This window comes from Capra hircus, chromosome 29 (assembly GCF_001704415.2).
Source record: "Capra hircus breed San Clemente chromosome 29, ASM170441v1, whole genome shotgun sequence".
NCBI lineage: Eukaryota > Metazoa > Chordata > Mammalia > Artiodactyla > Bovidae > Capra > Capra hircus.
The window spans coordinates 17,551,544-17,565,867 of NC_030836.1; the positions used below are offsets into that span (position 1 = coordinate 17,551,544).

Genomic DNA, 14,324 nt, shown 5'->3' on the forward strand with positions numbered 1-14,324 from the left:
ATTAATTCTCTTTAACTCTTATTTTGTACTCCTGCTTCTGAATCCTTTACCTTTTAAGAACATTCATTTTTTGAATGTACCTGGGTTATTGACTATGTTATATTAAGAAGAAGCCTGGAACATTTCTTACTTTATTTATTTATTTTTTAATTTTTTGGCCACCTCATACAGTATGTGGGATCTTAGACCCCTGACAAGAGATTGAACCCACACCCCCTGCTTTGGAAGCATGGAATCTTAACCACTGAACTGCCAGGGAAGTTTCTGGAACAGCATATTTTAAATCAAGGATTAGATCCTGTTACATTTTAATGATTACATAAAACTATGATTCTCAATAAGTTTACTTTTTAATAATGTTATAAGTTTATTTTTTATATAAGTTTATTTATATAAGTTTATTTTTTAATAATGTTATTTTAAAAACTGAAAGAAAACATTTTTGATGAACCATACTGATAATATACTGATCACCATACTGATAATAATAGCAAACACTGAGTGCTTTGTGCAGGCACTTTGCTAAGCTCTTTATTTTAATTTACTCATCCCTACTTAAATAACTCTAAACTTAGAATAATATATGTACATGGTTAGAAAACTTAAACTATTAACTATAAACTTCTCATCCCTTTCTTGAAAGGTAGCCACTTTGAGCAGTAAGAACAAGAATTGTAATTATTAATTATCATAATATAAAACATTTTTATAGCATGCTATAAATGCTTTTTAATACAAAAATTTATTTGGGAATAAATCATTAGTCTTCTATGAAGTGAATGATCAATAAAGGTTAAAAATAAATGTGGCATTAATTTTTAGTCTCATTTCTGTGGTTAGCCCATTTATTATAGTTAACAGTAGAAAATAATATTATACCATTCTCTTTTCTTTTTCTCCTTGCAGCTTGTGGCTGGCTGTATTGCGTAGACCATGTTCATTTTTTTTCTCTTTTTTCCCTTTCTCCCACTTAAGCTGAGGAAGGAGAAAAAGATTATTTACAGAATTACCTAGCTCTTTTTCCTTTTCTTTGTTTGACTCACATTTTTTCCCCTGGTTTCTTTGTTTTACCAAAAGTTGGGCCACAGAGTTGATGGTGTAACCCCACTGTGTTTGCTTAGTTACCAGGTAGAAAGCTAGTGTCATCAGGTCTTTCTCCCAATATCACACCTCAAGAGGATCCTTCCCATCAGTTCCTGCAGCAGAGCCTCGAAAGAGTATATAGTCTTCAGCACCTTGATCCTCAGGGAACCCAGGAGCTGCTAGAGTTCACCATCAGGTGAGGTGACTGATCATTCTTTTCCTTTGACAGAGTTAATGTCGTTATGCTTGGCTTGACCCTTATGATTTCTAATGTTGGTTATAGGTTGGTTTTTCTGACTCTGTTGACATGATTTTATGATGTTTTTATTTTGAATTAGATTGTGGTTTAAGCATATGACAAAGAAAAGGTTTCTGTTCATGACTAGATTGATGATTAGTACAAAGCTAGAAGGAGTTAGCAAAGAAGCTGTTGTCAGCTTTTCTTACCTTTATATATATATATATATATATATATATATATATATTAGTTTGAGTAACAGAAAATGCAACTAACAGTGGTTTAAACAAGAGGAAAAGTTAATTCTTTCTCATAGGCAGACAGCTGAGGTGGCTGATAACCTAGACTCATTCTTTTCTTGTTCCTGCATCTTCGGCATCAAGTGGCCTTTGCCTGAAGATCCAAACTTCAACTGTCTCCTATATAATCCAACCTCGAGAAAACAGGAAAGAGTAGAAGGGCATCGTTTCTACAGGCACTCCCTTTAAAGACACTTCCTGCAAAGTTGCATGTTCTAACGTTCCTTGTGTCTCATTGAGTGGAACTTAAGTCACATAGCTATATCTAGCTGCGAGGGGCTAGGAAAGGTAGTTTTTGTGCCAAGTGACCAGTGCTTAGTTAGCGCATGGTGACTCTGTTACTGAGGAAGAAGGGAAGGATATTGATAACGATCAGCAAACTGTCAGGCTCTGTTGTAATGTCCTGAATGATCTGAAAAGAAATGAAACCCGTTTGCCTTTAGCAAAGGCAGTATCTGTCTGCCTCTGTAAATAGGGTTTGATTGAGACACAGCATTTAGCAACTGCTTTCCTGCTGCAGTGGTACAGCTGAGTAGTTACCATGGAGACACTATGGACGGCAAAGCCTAAGGTATTTACTATCTGATCCTTTATGGAAAAAGTTTGCTGACCCTGAAGTGCTGCCTCAATCACATTTTCTTTCTCATCTGCTCCCTCACCAAGGTGATTAAATTTAGAGGCTGCTACTGAAGTTGTTGGCACTGAGCCTAGGAAAATAAGCTCTACTTCCGACTCACCGGTACCTAAATAAACATTTAAGTTTTATCCTTGACACTTTACTAACCAGTTGGCATTAAGAAAGTACAGAATGCACGAAAGTTAGCTAGTTTGGTCATTAGCTGCAGTGCTGGCTTTTTGGCTTTTTTTTTAAGCTAATGAAACTTTATTAAACAATATTTGAAAAAAACCAAAGGAAAAAAAAAGATAAATCTCCAAATCACCCATATACAACAGAAACACAAAGATGCTGTACACTGTTCATTTCAGATCCACCCTGGCCCTCCACTAGGTAGACCACTGGCGTTTGACTTCAGTAAACATCTTGGTTTGAGTCACCCTCAATGATCTTGGTTTTATGAAGTGATAGTGCTGCTGGACTTTGGGCTGGTCAGATGACCGTTGTACTGCTGTGGTCCATCCTGGGCACTGTGTTTCTTATTAAGTGCATTCTTGAGAAAGGTGGCCAGGATGGTGAAAAATTTGGAAAGGAAAGCAGATGGTACAGTAGTTAACTGATTACCTACTATGTTTTACAAACATTATTGCAGTTAGATGTTGTGAACCATTTCACAAAGAAGTAGAAATTTGGGGAAATGAAGCAGTTTGTTAGGAAGTAGAACTGAGATTTAAATCTAGCTTTGTTTGACTCTAAAACTGATGCTGTCTGATAAGCACAGTGAAGGGGATTCTTATATCTGTGAAGAATAGATCAGATGACCCCTCGGGTTCTTCAGAATTTACATTTTCTATGGTTGTTGAAAAGTGAACTATTAGTCCAGATTTCATACAGAAGTTTCTCTGATTAGGACTATGGCCATTTACTTGTTAGTACTAGTATCAAACAAACAAAATTCACCGTCATACACATTGTCCTTCGTTATAATCTCAGCAAGCATGTCACCCAACTGAGATTTCACCTCACGGCTATAGTTCAGTGATGGTCCTGGGGGATGAATTTTCGGTTTGTTTTTAGAACTTGACATAACTACTTAGTGTTCACCACTGTATTTTGGGTGCTTTATAGGAGCTTAGTAAGTATTTGTTGAAAACTTTAGTTATGGTGGCTTAACAGGAAGGAAAACTTCTAAGATTTTTATCGATAGCATTTTCTTCTGGTTATACCTCGTCTTCAGTCTCGTGGATTTGATCCTTTGTAAGGCTCTGCTGTCCTTGATCATAACAAGAACTCTTTTCTATTAAATGCCCACTATGTATGCACTCTTCTAAGTGTATTATGTACATTGTTTCTTTGAATTTGAAAACAATCATAAGAGAATTATCCAACTTTTACAATGAGTGAGGGAGCCTGGGTTCATTAATTTGTTATATGATTTTTCAGCACCCATCATATGTCAAGCATTGTGCTGGGAAAAAGGGACACAGTCATAACAAGACATAGTCCCTGTTACAGGGGATCTTACAGCCTGGTTGGGTGAATAAGGCAAGCAGTATTGTGCTTCCCACACAATACAGTATGTACAGGGTTTTCTAGAAGATGGAAGAGGGGGCTCAACCCTTCCATTCATGGCTTAAGCAGTGACCAGAAGAATGAATATAAATTTGCCAAGTGAGGAAGGGAGGAAACTGTCAAAGGCAAGAAACAGCAAAGGCCTAGACCAGAGCCTAGGTTGTTTAGAGTCCTTCTGTCAACACACTGCTGTGTTTTTGGATAAATAGTGTATGATATGAAAGATCTAGTACATTGAGGTTTAAAATCTAAAGACTTGTTTCAGATCAAATAGGAAATGTGAAAAATACCTGGAGTGAAATGAAAATGAAAACCTGACAATCTAAAACCTATGGATGTAGCAAAAGCAGTTCTTAGAGGGAAGTTTATAGCGATACAATCTTAACTCAAGAACCAAGAAAAATCTCAAATGACCCAAGTTTACACCTAAAGCAACTATAGAAAGAAGGACAAACAAACCTCAAGGTTGATAGGAGAGAAATCATAAAATCAGAGCAGAAATAAATAAGAGACTAAAAGAACAATAGAAAAGGCTGATGAAATTAAAAGCGGGTTCATTATTTTATTTTTGGTTGCATTGGGTCTTCATTGCTACACGCAGACTTCCCCTACTTGCAGAGAGCAAGGGCTTCTCTCTAGTTGCAGTGCCTAGGATTCTCATTGCCGTGGCTTTTCTTGTTGTGGAGCCTGGGCTTTAGGTACAGGGGTTTCAGTGGTTGTGGCCCTGGGCTTAGTTGCTCGGCAGCATGTGGAATCTTCCTGGACCAGGGATTGAACCCATCTGGGCCCCCTGCATTGACAGGCAGACTCTTACCAACTGTACCACCAGTGAAATTCCTAAAAGCTGATCCTTTGAAAAAGTAAATAAAATCGATAAATCTTTAGCCAGATTCATCAAGAAAAATGGGGTGTGGGAGGGGGCAAAACTCCATAGCAGCTTGTGTCAAGCAAGTCTGTCAGTATCATTTTTCTAGCATTATTTGCTCATTTTGTATCTCTTTTTACATTCTGGTAATTCTCACAATATTTAAGACTTTTTCATTATTATCATATTTGTTATGGTCATTTGTGATCAGTGATCTTTAATGTAACTATTGCAAAAAGACTATAGCTGGCTGAAGTCTCTGATGATGATTAGCATTTTTTAACAAAACTTGTTTTTAAATTAAGGTACTTATACTGTTTTCTTAGACACAGTGCTGTTGCTCACTTAGTAACCTCTGGTGTAGTATAAACATAACTTTTATGTGTATGGGGAAAAAGTTTGCATGCCTAACTTTTTTGTGATACTTGCTTTATTTGTGGTGGTCTGGAACTGAACCCACGATTTTCTGAAATATGCCTGTAATTGCAGTTCATGTAAGGATTAAATGCACTCAAGTAAGGAAGCATCCCTCACACCTAGTACAGTGCACATAGATGGTGCTTTTTGTACCTTTTTCATTAACAAGTCCATAGTCTCCTGATGAATGTCTGAACTGAGGCTTCCTAAGGATTGTGGGCATAAAAAGATATAGGGAGGAAACACTGGGACACAGAATGTTTTGAGCAGGGCTAGAAATTTTCTATTTTTGTTTGTATAATAGTTCAGATTTCCTGTAGCTAGTTGGGTTGCACCTTATTTTGTGCAACTCAGAATAATCATTACAGTTCAAGGATGGTAGAATGACTTAACACTTGGGAACGGTCAGCTAATGTATAGTCAGCTGGTCAGTGTTCTCTGTAATGTAAGAGAAGGCAGAATCTGTCTGTAGATGATATGGTTCCAAAGTAGAATGATTCAGGGCCATCTTTTGCAAGATAGATGTTAGTGGTACAAACAGGGAGAGACCAGCTAGCCACCAAAATAGCATTTTACAGGTGTGGTTAGCTAGTACAGGGTCTTGCCATTCATTGTGATAGATTTCCACACGTGAACAGGCTCTCTAGGATCAACTCAAACCACCAAAACTCAGAGACAATAGTGTAAGCCACAGACCCCGATTTATTCAGTCACTTTGGAAATAATTCCCTCTTCCCATCTCCTTTTTGGTATCAAGGAGGTAGCACTAGCTATCAGAAAGTTGCCCAAGATAAGAGGGAAGAACTTAGTCCAGTGGACAGTTTTGTACAGGCTGCTCTGAAACCTGATATATTATGGCAGCCCTGAAAGAGTTAACTTCTCTCATTAGCCAAATTTTTAGGTTTCCCACACTTACGATTACTATATGAAATCTTGATATGGACCTTAAAAAACCAGGCAGCTTTCTACGAATTTTCTTGAGATGGATTGTTAGTTCTAAGTATGGTATGGTTAAGTAGTTCATTTATATCATTAAGGACCCAGTTTCTCTCTGCCTCTTCGGATTTTTCTTGTCCTCAACATTTGCTTTATCCCAAGGCTTTTTTTCTTTTAGAGTTGCAGTATAGCTGCCATTGGTAATCAGGACTATAAAACATTCTTGTTCAGTTTAGTGAGAGAAAGAGGGAGCATGAGTGATTCAGAGACCACCATCAAACCTGCTTCACGTTTCAAATATGAGTCCTTCCAGGGAATTTCCTGGGGGGTCCCAGTGGTTAGGGCTCCACACTTCCACTGCAGGAAGCACAGGTTTGAACCCTGGTCAGGAACTAAGATTGCTGCATGCCACACATCACAGCCAAAAAATAATAAATCCTTTCCTTCCAAGTAGGACTGATAAGGTCACATAACCAGGGAGATGACATGTACCAGTTAGTTTAATCCAGTTGGACTCTACCTAGAGCTAGGTTTGGGGACATCTCTTGAACAAAATCAGGGTTCACTTAGTAGGAAGTAGGAAGGGTTCACATTATTGGGAAGAAGTAGAGCATAAATTTGGAGAAGGCAATGGCACCCCACTCCAGTACTCTTGCCTGGAAAATCCCATGGACAGAGGAGCCTGGTAGGCTAGTGTCCATGGGGTCGCTAAGATTTGGACACAACTGAGCGACTTCACTTTCACTTTTCACTTTCATGCATTGGAGAAGGAAATGGCAACCCATTCCAGTGTTCTTGCTTGGAGAATCCCAGGGACGGGGGAGCCTCTTGGGCTGCCTTCTGTGGGGTCACACAGAGTTGGACATGACTAAAGCGACTTGGCAGCAGCAGCAGAGCATAAATTAGGTAGGCAGCCAATAGAGCCCGCTATAGTGCTTCAAAAAAATTTTTTTCTGATGATATAAAACTTACTTGTCCATTTTATAAAACATTTGGAAAATAAAGCATAGTTGGGAGAAGGCAATGAAAACAACCCTAATTCCTCTATCCAGAAAACAGTTTGCTGTCTTTTTCTTGTGTGTGTGTGTGTAGTTTTTATATAGTTGAGATCATATACCTTATTACCATATTATATTTTAACACTTGTAAAATATTCCATTGACTGGATGTACAGTAATCTATTTAATAATTCCTTTACCATTAACTATTTAAAAATTACTTTGTTTTACTATAATAGTTTATACAACAGTGTATATTGTGGGGCATAAAACATTTCATTTGTTTTGAATATTTCCCTGCTATCTCTCAGGATAAAACTACTTATCAAATTATTTGATTATATGTGTGCCTTTTGTAATGTATTACAGTTTTACTTTCCAGAAGAATTATATCCACTTAAACTGCTAGCAAAATGTAAGTGAACCAGTTTCATTATAACCACTTCAGCACTGGATTCTGTCATTTAAATTTTTTTTAAACCAATTTACTAGGTATAAAATGGTAAATGCTTTTGAGATGATCTTTAATTGTTGTCATTATCCTTATTCTCTGTTTGACTTGGGGTTTTATTTATGGCAGGGATCTGCAAAGGCTTGGAGAACTTCAGTCTGAATTGGCAGGAGTAGCTGATTTCTCTGCTACCTATCTTAGGTGTCAACTTCTTCTCATTAAGGTTGGTTTGAATCCATTTTGTTCTTGAATATGATGCTAAGAATGCGCTTTAATGGATTCAGCAGTGTTTGAGGCCTTAAGTGGAAAAATATATGGTCTTATGCAACTGCTTAGCAGTGGGGAAATTATGTACTCTGAAGTATAATTACATTTGTCTCTAATTAAGGAATTGTTAACTCATATAGGAATTTTAGTTTTTTAATTTGGGAGAATTCTTTTATTATATAATTGGAGCAGATTGGATAATTAGTTGCATTAGAATCCCAAGGATTTTTAACTGTTTTTAATAATTTGATTAGCAAAGATCTTATATAAACATATATATATTTGTAATGCTAATTTCATTTGGTCAAAGTCAAATTAGTCAAAGGTTGATTTCATTGCTCTTAAAAGGGCCAACTTGCTGGCATTTCATAGTAGGTAGTTAGATTACATGTATATATATATATGTATGTGTGTGTGTGTACCAAGTTAGTACCAAAAGGCTGTTTCAGTTTACTGAGTTGAAAACCAATTAAACTAGCTCGATAGCTGTCAGCTTCTGTAGCAGAGTTCTGCTGTTAATTCAGACTTTTGATTTTGGAGCGCCCTCTCACTTGATAAAACTTACCTTGGCTTTAGTTTTAAGTGTTGTTAGTCTTCAAAGCTGTTAGTAATATTTGACCAAAGTCAGAATGGAGGAGTCAGAAATTATTAGCCACTGTAGGTTAGGGTGATGAGGTGTATGTATACATGTGAAAATGGATGTGTACACTGAAGTAGGTTGGGATTTAAACAGTTCTAAATTGGATAGATAGATTCTTTCAAATATATATACCTTTGTAACCACTAGCACAGTTAAGATGTAAAACATTTCCATTACCCCCAAAAGTTTCTTAATGTCCCTTTGCACAGTTATTTGGCTTTTCCAAGTTTCTATAAAACAAGGCTAATAATTACTCTACCCGGGTAAGAATTGGTAGCAAGCAGCATGTGAAAACCCTTGGTCTATTGTCTGGTGCATAGTGAGTGCCATGTCATCATTGGTCTTCTTCCTTCTTCCTTGGCTTGCTATCTTCTACACTGGAATACCAAAAGGCCTTTGAAAAGAATCTACTTCTCTTCAGTAGGAAAAGAGAAGAGATTACTCCAAAATGTGATATAATGTTATATACCCAAATGCTTCCCAGGTGGTGCTAGTGGAAAAGAACCCACCTACCAGTGTGGGAGTCCTAAGAGGCGCAGGTTCGCTCCCTAGGTCAGGAAGATCCCCTGGAGGAGGAAATGGCAACCCACTTCAGTATTCTTGCCTGGAAAATTCCATGGACAAAGAAGCCTGGTGGGCTACAGTCCATAGGATTGCAAGGAGCCAGACATGACTGAAGTGACTTAGTGCACACACACCCCAAAAAGCATACAAAATTACTCTGATTTCCACAACTACAACTATATAAAAAACATTTATATGAGAAATTATTGGAAGCAAATATTTGAAAGCAGTAACTCTGTTAGTGGTAGTATGATTTAGTAGTATAATTTAAAAATTTCTGTATTAATACTCCAGACTTGCCACTGTCTGATAGTCACTAGGTACATGTAACTGTTGAGCACTTTAAATGTTCATATTGACATGTGCTGTAAGTGTAAATACACACTGGATTTCTTAGACGTTGTGTGAAAAAATGTGAACTATCTCATTAATAATTTTTAAAATATTGATTGCATAGTGATATATACTGGGTTAAATAAACTGTATTGTTAAATTAATTTCACCTGTCTCTTTTTACATTTTTTGGTTATTGTTTTTTTTCTGTCTTTTTTTTTTAATTTCATAGATGTAACTGCTAGAAAATGTAAAATCACATCCATGGCTTATGTTTTATGTTTCTTTTGGACAGTGTAAGTCTAGGTTTTCTGAACTGTCATTATGTCTCTAATTAAGAAGGACTGTGAAAATAAGAGACTACAGCAGAGGTTTAGATGAGATGCCATAGGGATGGATAGGAGAGGCGAGAGATGGAAGGTAAATTCGTGGCTCTAAGTGATAGTTTTGAATATAGAGAGTTAGAGAGCAAGGAATCTAGGAAAGCTTCTTGATTTTTTATTTGAGTATGTTGGTCAGGTGATGGGGGTGTTCACAGGTAGTGAGTATAGAGCAAAGAAAAAGGAACCAAATCAAGGAAGAAGGGTCTGGGCTGTCAGGGTAGTCCATGGGGTTTGAGATCAGGGGGTCCCAGAGCCTCAGAAGCCTAGCTTGCCTGGACACTGTGATGAGGCCTTCATGTCTCCTGTACTCTGCTTGCAGGCTATGGTCTGGTGCATGGGGTCTTTGGGCCACAAATTGAATAGGGGAGGATTGCATTTGGCCCAAATCATTGGTCTCTACTTTGGCTTAAAAGAGTAAGACTGAGAGGAGGTCTTGATCACAGTAAATTTTCAAAGCAAAACAAAAAAAGTCTCAAATGATATGGCACCCTTTTTGACCTCTGGTTCTACCCTTTGCTGACTTGTTAGGCCCTGCAGGAAAAGCTGTGGAATGTGGCCGCCCCTTTATATTTGAAGCAGAGTGATTTGGCCTCAGCAGCAGCAAAACAGGTAAGCTTATTGAGACCTTCTCCTCAGATAGGTATTTGTCCAGAAATTGTGTTCTCTAAGTCAGTTAGAGTCAGAGGACTTCACAAGGCTCTGCTGTGGCTCCCCACTTCCAGCCTGTGGCAGAAGATAGTGAGATGAGGAACAGCATAATTAGGGGACACAGCACTGGCTTTCTGTTCTGTTCCCATGTCTGCCTCTAATTTGCTGAGTGATAAAGAGCAAGTTACTTAATCCCTCTGATTTCTAAGATTTCTTTTGTGTTCTAAAATATTACTAATTTGTGTTTCAGAAATGGGGGCTTCCCTGTTGGCTCAGTGGTAAAGAATCTGTCTGCCAATGAAAGCGATGCGGGTTTGATCCCTGGGTGGGGAAGATCCCCTGGAGAAGGAAATGGCAACCTACTCCAGTATTCTTACGTGGGCAATCCCATGGACAGAGGAGCTTGGTGGGCTATAGGAGCCTGGAAATCCATGCAGTTACAAAATAGTTGGACACAATTTGGTGACTAAATAACAACAAATTTCAGATAAGCTAAAATTGAATAATAATATCATGAGTCTTTCATCTGAAAATGTAGCTGAACTCATTTTGAGGTTGTTTATATTTTCAGCCTGTACCATCTCTCTCATTTCTTTAACCATCTCTTGAATATTTAAAGGTCCTTATGTTTCTCCTCAGTTCATTAAGTAGAATTTAATTTTACTTGCCTCAGGTGTCTTTCTTCCTAGTTTTGAGCAATTTCCCTTCACTTTTAGGTAATGGCATTTGCTCTTCTGGGTCATGCCTTCCTAACAGTAAGTTTGTATATGACTAATTATGACCCAGTTGGAAGATAATGATGGTGACTATGACTATTACATTATAGTTCACTAAATGATTTCAAGTCTGTTTTACTTAATCCTCATAATAATCCCATTTGGTGGAACTTCCCTGGCAGTCCAGTGATTAAGACTCTGTGCTTTCAGTAAAGGGGGCATAGGTTCAGTCCCTGGTCAGAGAACTAAGGTCCTGAAAGCTGCATGGTGCGTGTGCATGCACACACACAGAACACACACACACCACACACACACCCCCAGTTATGTAGGAATAAGTATTGAGTCCATTTTTCAGATGAAACAGCGCTCAGCAAGGTTATAGTCAGAGAGCTGTAGGTAGTAAATCAGAGACTTGACCTCAGACCCTCTGATACCCAGAGTCTGTTTTCTTTCCACTATTCTGCTTGATCTCTACTCTAGTCCCCCTCTCAGACCTACCATGTGGCTTGTAGGGGAGTAGCACTTAATGACCACAGACTGGAGATGGGCCATGTTGGGAGGGATGGGACCAGGAAGCAGTAATCTGGAAGAGAGAAAGGAATTACCGTGCCATGCAACAGTTGGGCTTCCCTGGTGGCTCAGAGGTAGAGTCCGCCTGCAAGATGGGAAACCTAGGTTCGAGTCTTGGATCAAAAAGATCCCCTGGAGAAGGAAATGGCAACCCACTCCAGTGTTATTACCTGGAAAATCCCATGGACGGAGGAGCCTGGTGGGCTATAATTCATGGGTCACAAAGAGTCAAACATGACTGAATGACTAATGCTTCACTTTAATGTGACAGTTACTGTGTTAAGCACCTTCCATGCCCCATTTAATCCTTTAAATTTTATTATGTCGGTGCTATTTCTTCTGCATTTACAGTTAGGGAAACTGAGGCACTGTGCTATTAGGAGATATATCTTACTGTTAGTTGTAGGAGAACCTGGAGTCGTTTCTCCAACTCAATGCCTTCAAAAACCACAGAAGGGAAAGAGAAACATCATTAGAGGGAGTCGCTGCCTTGGATAGAATAGAACAAGAGCTTAAGATGCACTGGGCTTGAGCTGAGGTCACAGATACTGTTTTCTGCACTGATTCCCTCCCTAAAATCCCTCTGACCGACCCAGCTCATGGAGCAGACTAGATGACTAACAGCTGGGTAATGGTTCCTGATACTAAACTCTTGAGGGCCTTTCTTGAAGATTACGTTTCTATGCATATCCTTTTGCTGCCACGCGCAGTGAATTTGCTTTAGAGTTACATGCAGTGCTTTACAGTTTTATCAGTATATAAACTTTCGTATCTTTATGTCATCAACTGAATAATATTACCAGATGACTTTGTTATTTTAATTGACAAAATAATTTATCCTCTTTTCCTAAGACTTAAAAGATTTCTCTTAACATGAATATTAATTTCTCTCAAATTATATCAATTTCTATAAACACAGGCACTTAAAAATCTCAGTTCAGAATTAAAGCATAGACCTTAAAAAAAAAAAAAAAGAATTCTGGTCAGATCTGTTTCACTCAAAATTCTGTGCTGCTGTTTTCCTTACAGATCATGGAAGAAACCTACAAAATGGAGTTCATGTATAGTGGCGTGGAGAACAAGCAGGTGGTGATTATCCATCACATGAGGCTGCAGGCCAAAGCCTTGCAACTTATAGTAACAGCACGGACTGCTCGAGGGTAAGATGTGTGGTTGGCAAAAAAAGGGTGGCCCAGTCCTTTTAAAGACACCTAAAAATACATTCAGAGATCTCACCAAGGTTAATGACGTGTGAAATTATATTCCCTGGTGGCTCAGACAGTAAAGATTCCGTCTGCAGTGTAGGAGACCTGGGTTCGATCCCTGGGTTGGGAAGATCCCCTAGAGAAGGAAATGGCAACCCACTCCAGTATTTCTGCCTGGGAAATCTCATGGACAGAGGAGTCTGGTGGACTACAGTCCATAGGGTCACAGAGAGTCAGGCACGACTGAGTGACTAACACTTTCAGTGTTACTTTTCACCTAAGGGATATTGCAAGCTCTTCATTTCTTGAGATATTCCAAATTCCATTCTTAGATCATATTAGATCCCTGGCAAAACCCTTCAGTGGCTCTCCATTTCCTACAGCAGAACATAGGATTTCATCTGGCAACGAAGTATTCTATATGATCCCTGATAGATTTTAAGAATTTCGTGCCTGAACCATTTTGTTTTCTCTTCTGAAGGGACAAGTACTTTGTCTTAGGCAGTAAAGACAAATTTTGAGACTGTCTGGTGCTGTGAGACTACTTTGTTCAGATCTTGACCTTTCTGCTTACTCATTATTTGATTATAGGCATGTTTTGTTTTTTCTTTAGCCCCTCTGAGCCTTGTTTCCCTGCCTATAAAATGAGAATGATGATAGTGTCTATATCATAAGGTTTCCATGAAGAATCAGTCAGTTTAGTAGCTCAGTCGTGTCCGACTGTTTGCAACCCCATGGACAGCAGGACGCCAGGTCTCCTTGTCCATCACCAACTCCCGGAGTTTACCCAAACTCAAGTCCATTGAGTCGGTGATACCATCCAACCATCTCATCCTCTGTCGTCCCTTTCTCCTCCCGCCTTCAATCTTTCCCAGCATCAGGGTCTTTTCAAATGAGTCCGTTCTTCGCATCAGGTGGCCAAAGTATTGGAGTTTCAGCTTCAGCATCAGACCTTTCAATGAATATTCAGGACTGATTTCCTTTAGGATGGACTGGTTGGATCTCCTTGCAGTCCAAAGGACTTTCAATTGTCTTCTCTAACACCGCAGTTCAAAAGCATCAATTCTTCGGCACTCAGCTTTCTTTATAGTCCAACTCTCACACCCATACATGACTACTAGAAAAACCATAGCTTTGACTAGATGGACCTTTGTTGGCAAAGTAATGTCTCTGCTTTTGAATATGCTGTCTAGATTGGTCATAACTTTTCTTCCAAGGAGCAAGAAGAGTCTTTTCATTTCATGGCTGTAATCACCATCTGCAGTGATGTTGGAGCCCCAAAAAATAAAGTCTGACACTGTTTCCACTGTTTCCCATGAAGTGATGGGACCAGATGCCATGATCTTCATTTTCTGAATGTTGAGGTTTAAGCCAACTTTTTCACTCTCCTCTTTTCACTTTCATCAAGAGGCCCTTTAGTTCTTCTTCACTTTCTGCCATAAGGGTGGTGTCATCTGCATATCTGAGGTTATTGGTATTTCTCCTGGCAATCTTGATTCCAGCTTGTGCTTTGATTCTAGCCC

The 14,324-nt window shown here is 38.8% G+C and overlaps 1 protein-coding gene across 1 annotated transcript in view; it reads left to right on the top strand.

The window, feature by feature from the left end:
• Positions 1–14,324, top strand: part of INTS4 (integrator complex subunit 4) — a 113,579-nt gene that overhangs the window by 72,675 nt on the left and 26,580 nt on the right. Inside the window, exons 15-18 of the mRNA XM_005699496.3 lie at positions 1,122–1,279; positions 7,605–7,698; positions 10,191–10,271; positions 12,626–12,756. Of these exons, the coding sequence (XP_005699553.1) occupies positions 1,122–1,279; positions 7,605–7,698; positions 10,191–10,271; positions 12,626–12,756 (464 nt within the window). The remainder of the gene's footprint in view (positions 1–1,121; positions 1,280–7,604; positions 7,699–10,190; positions 10,272–12,625; positions 12,757–14,324) is intronic.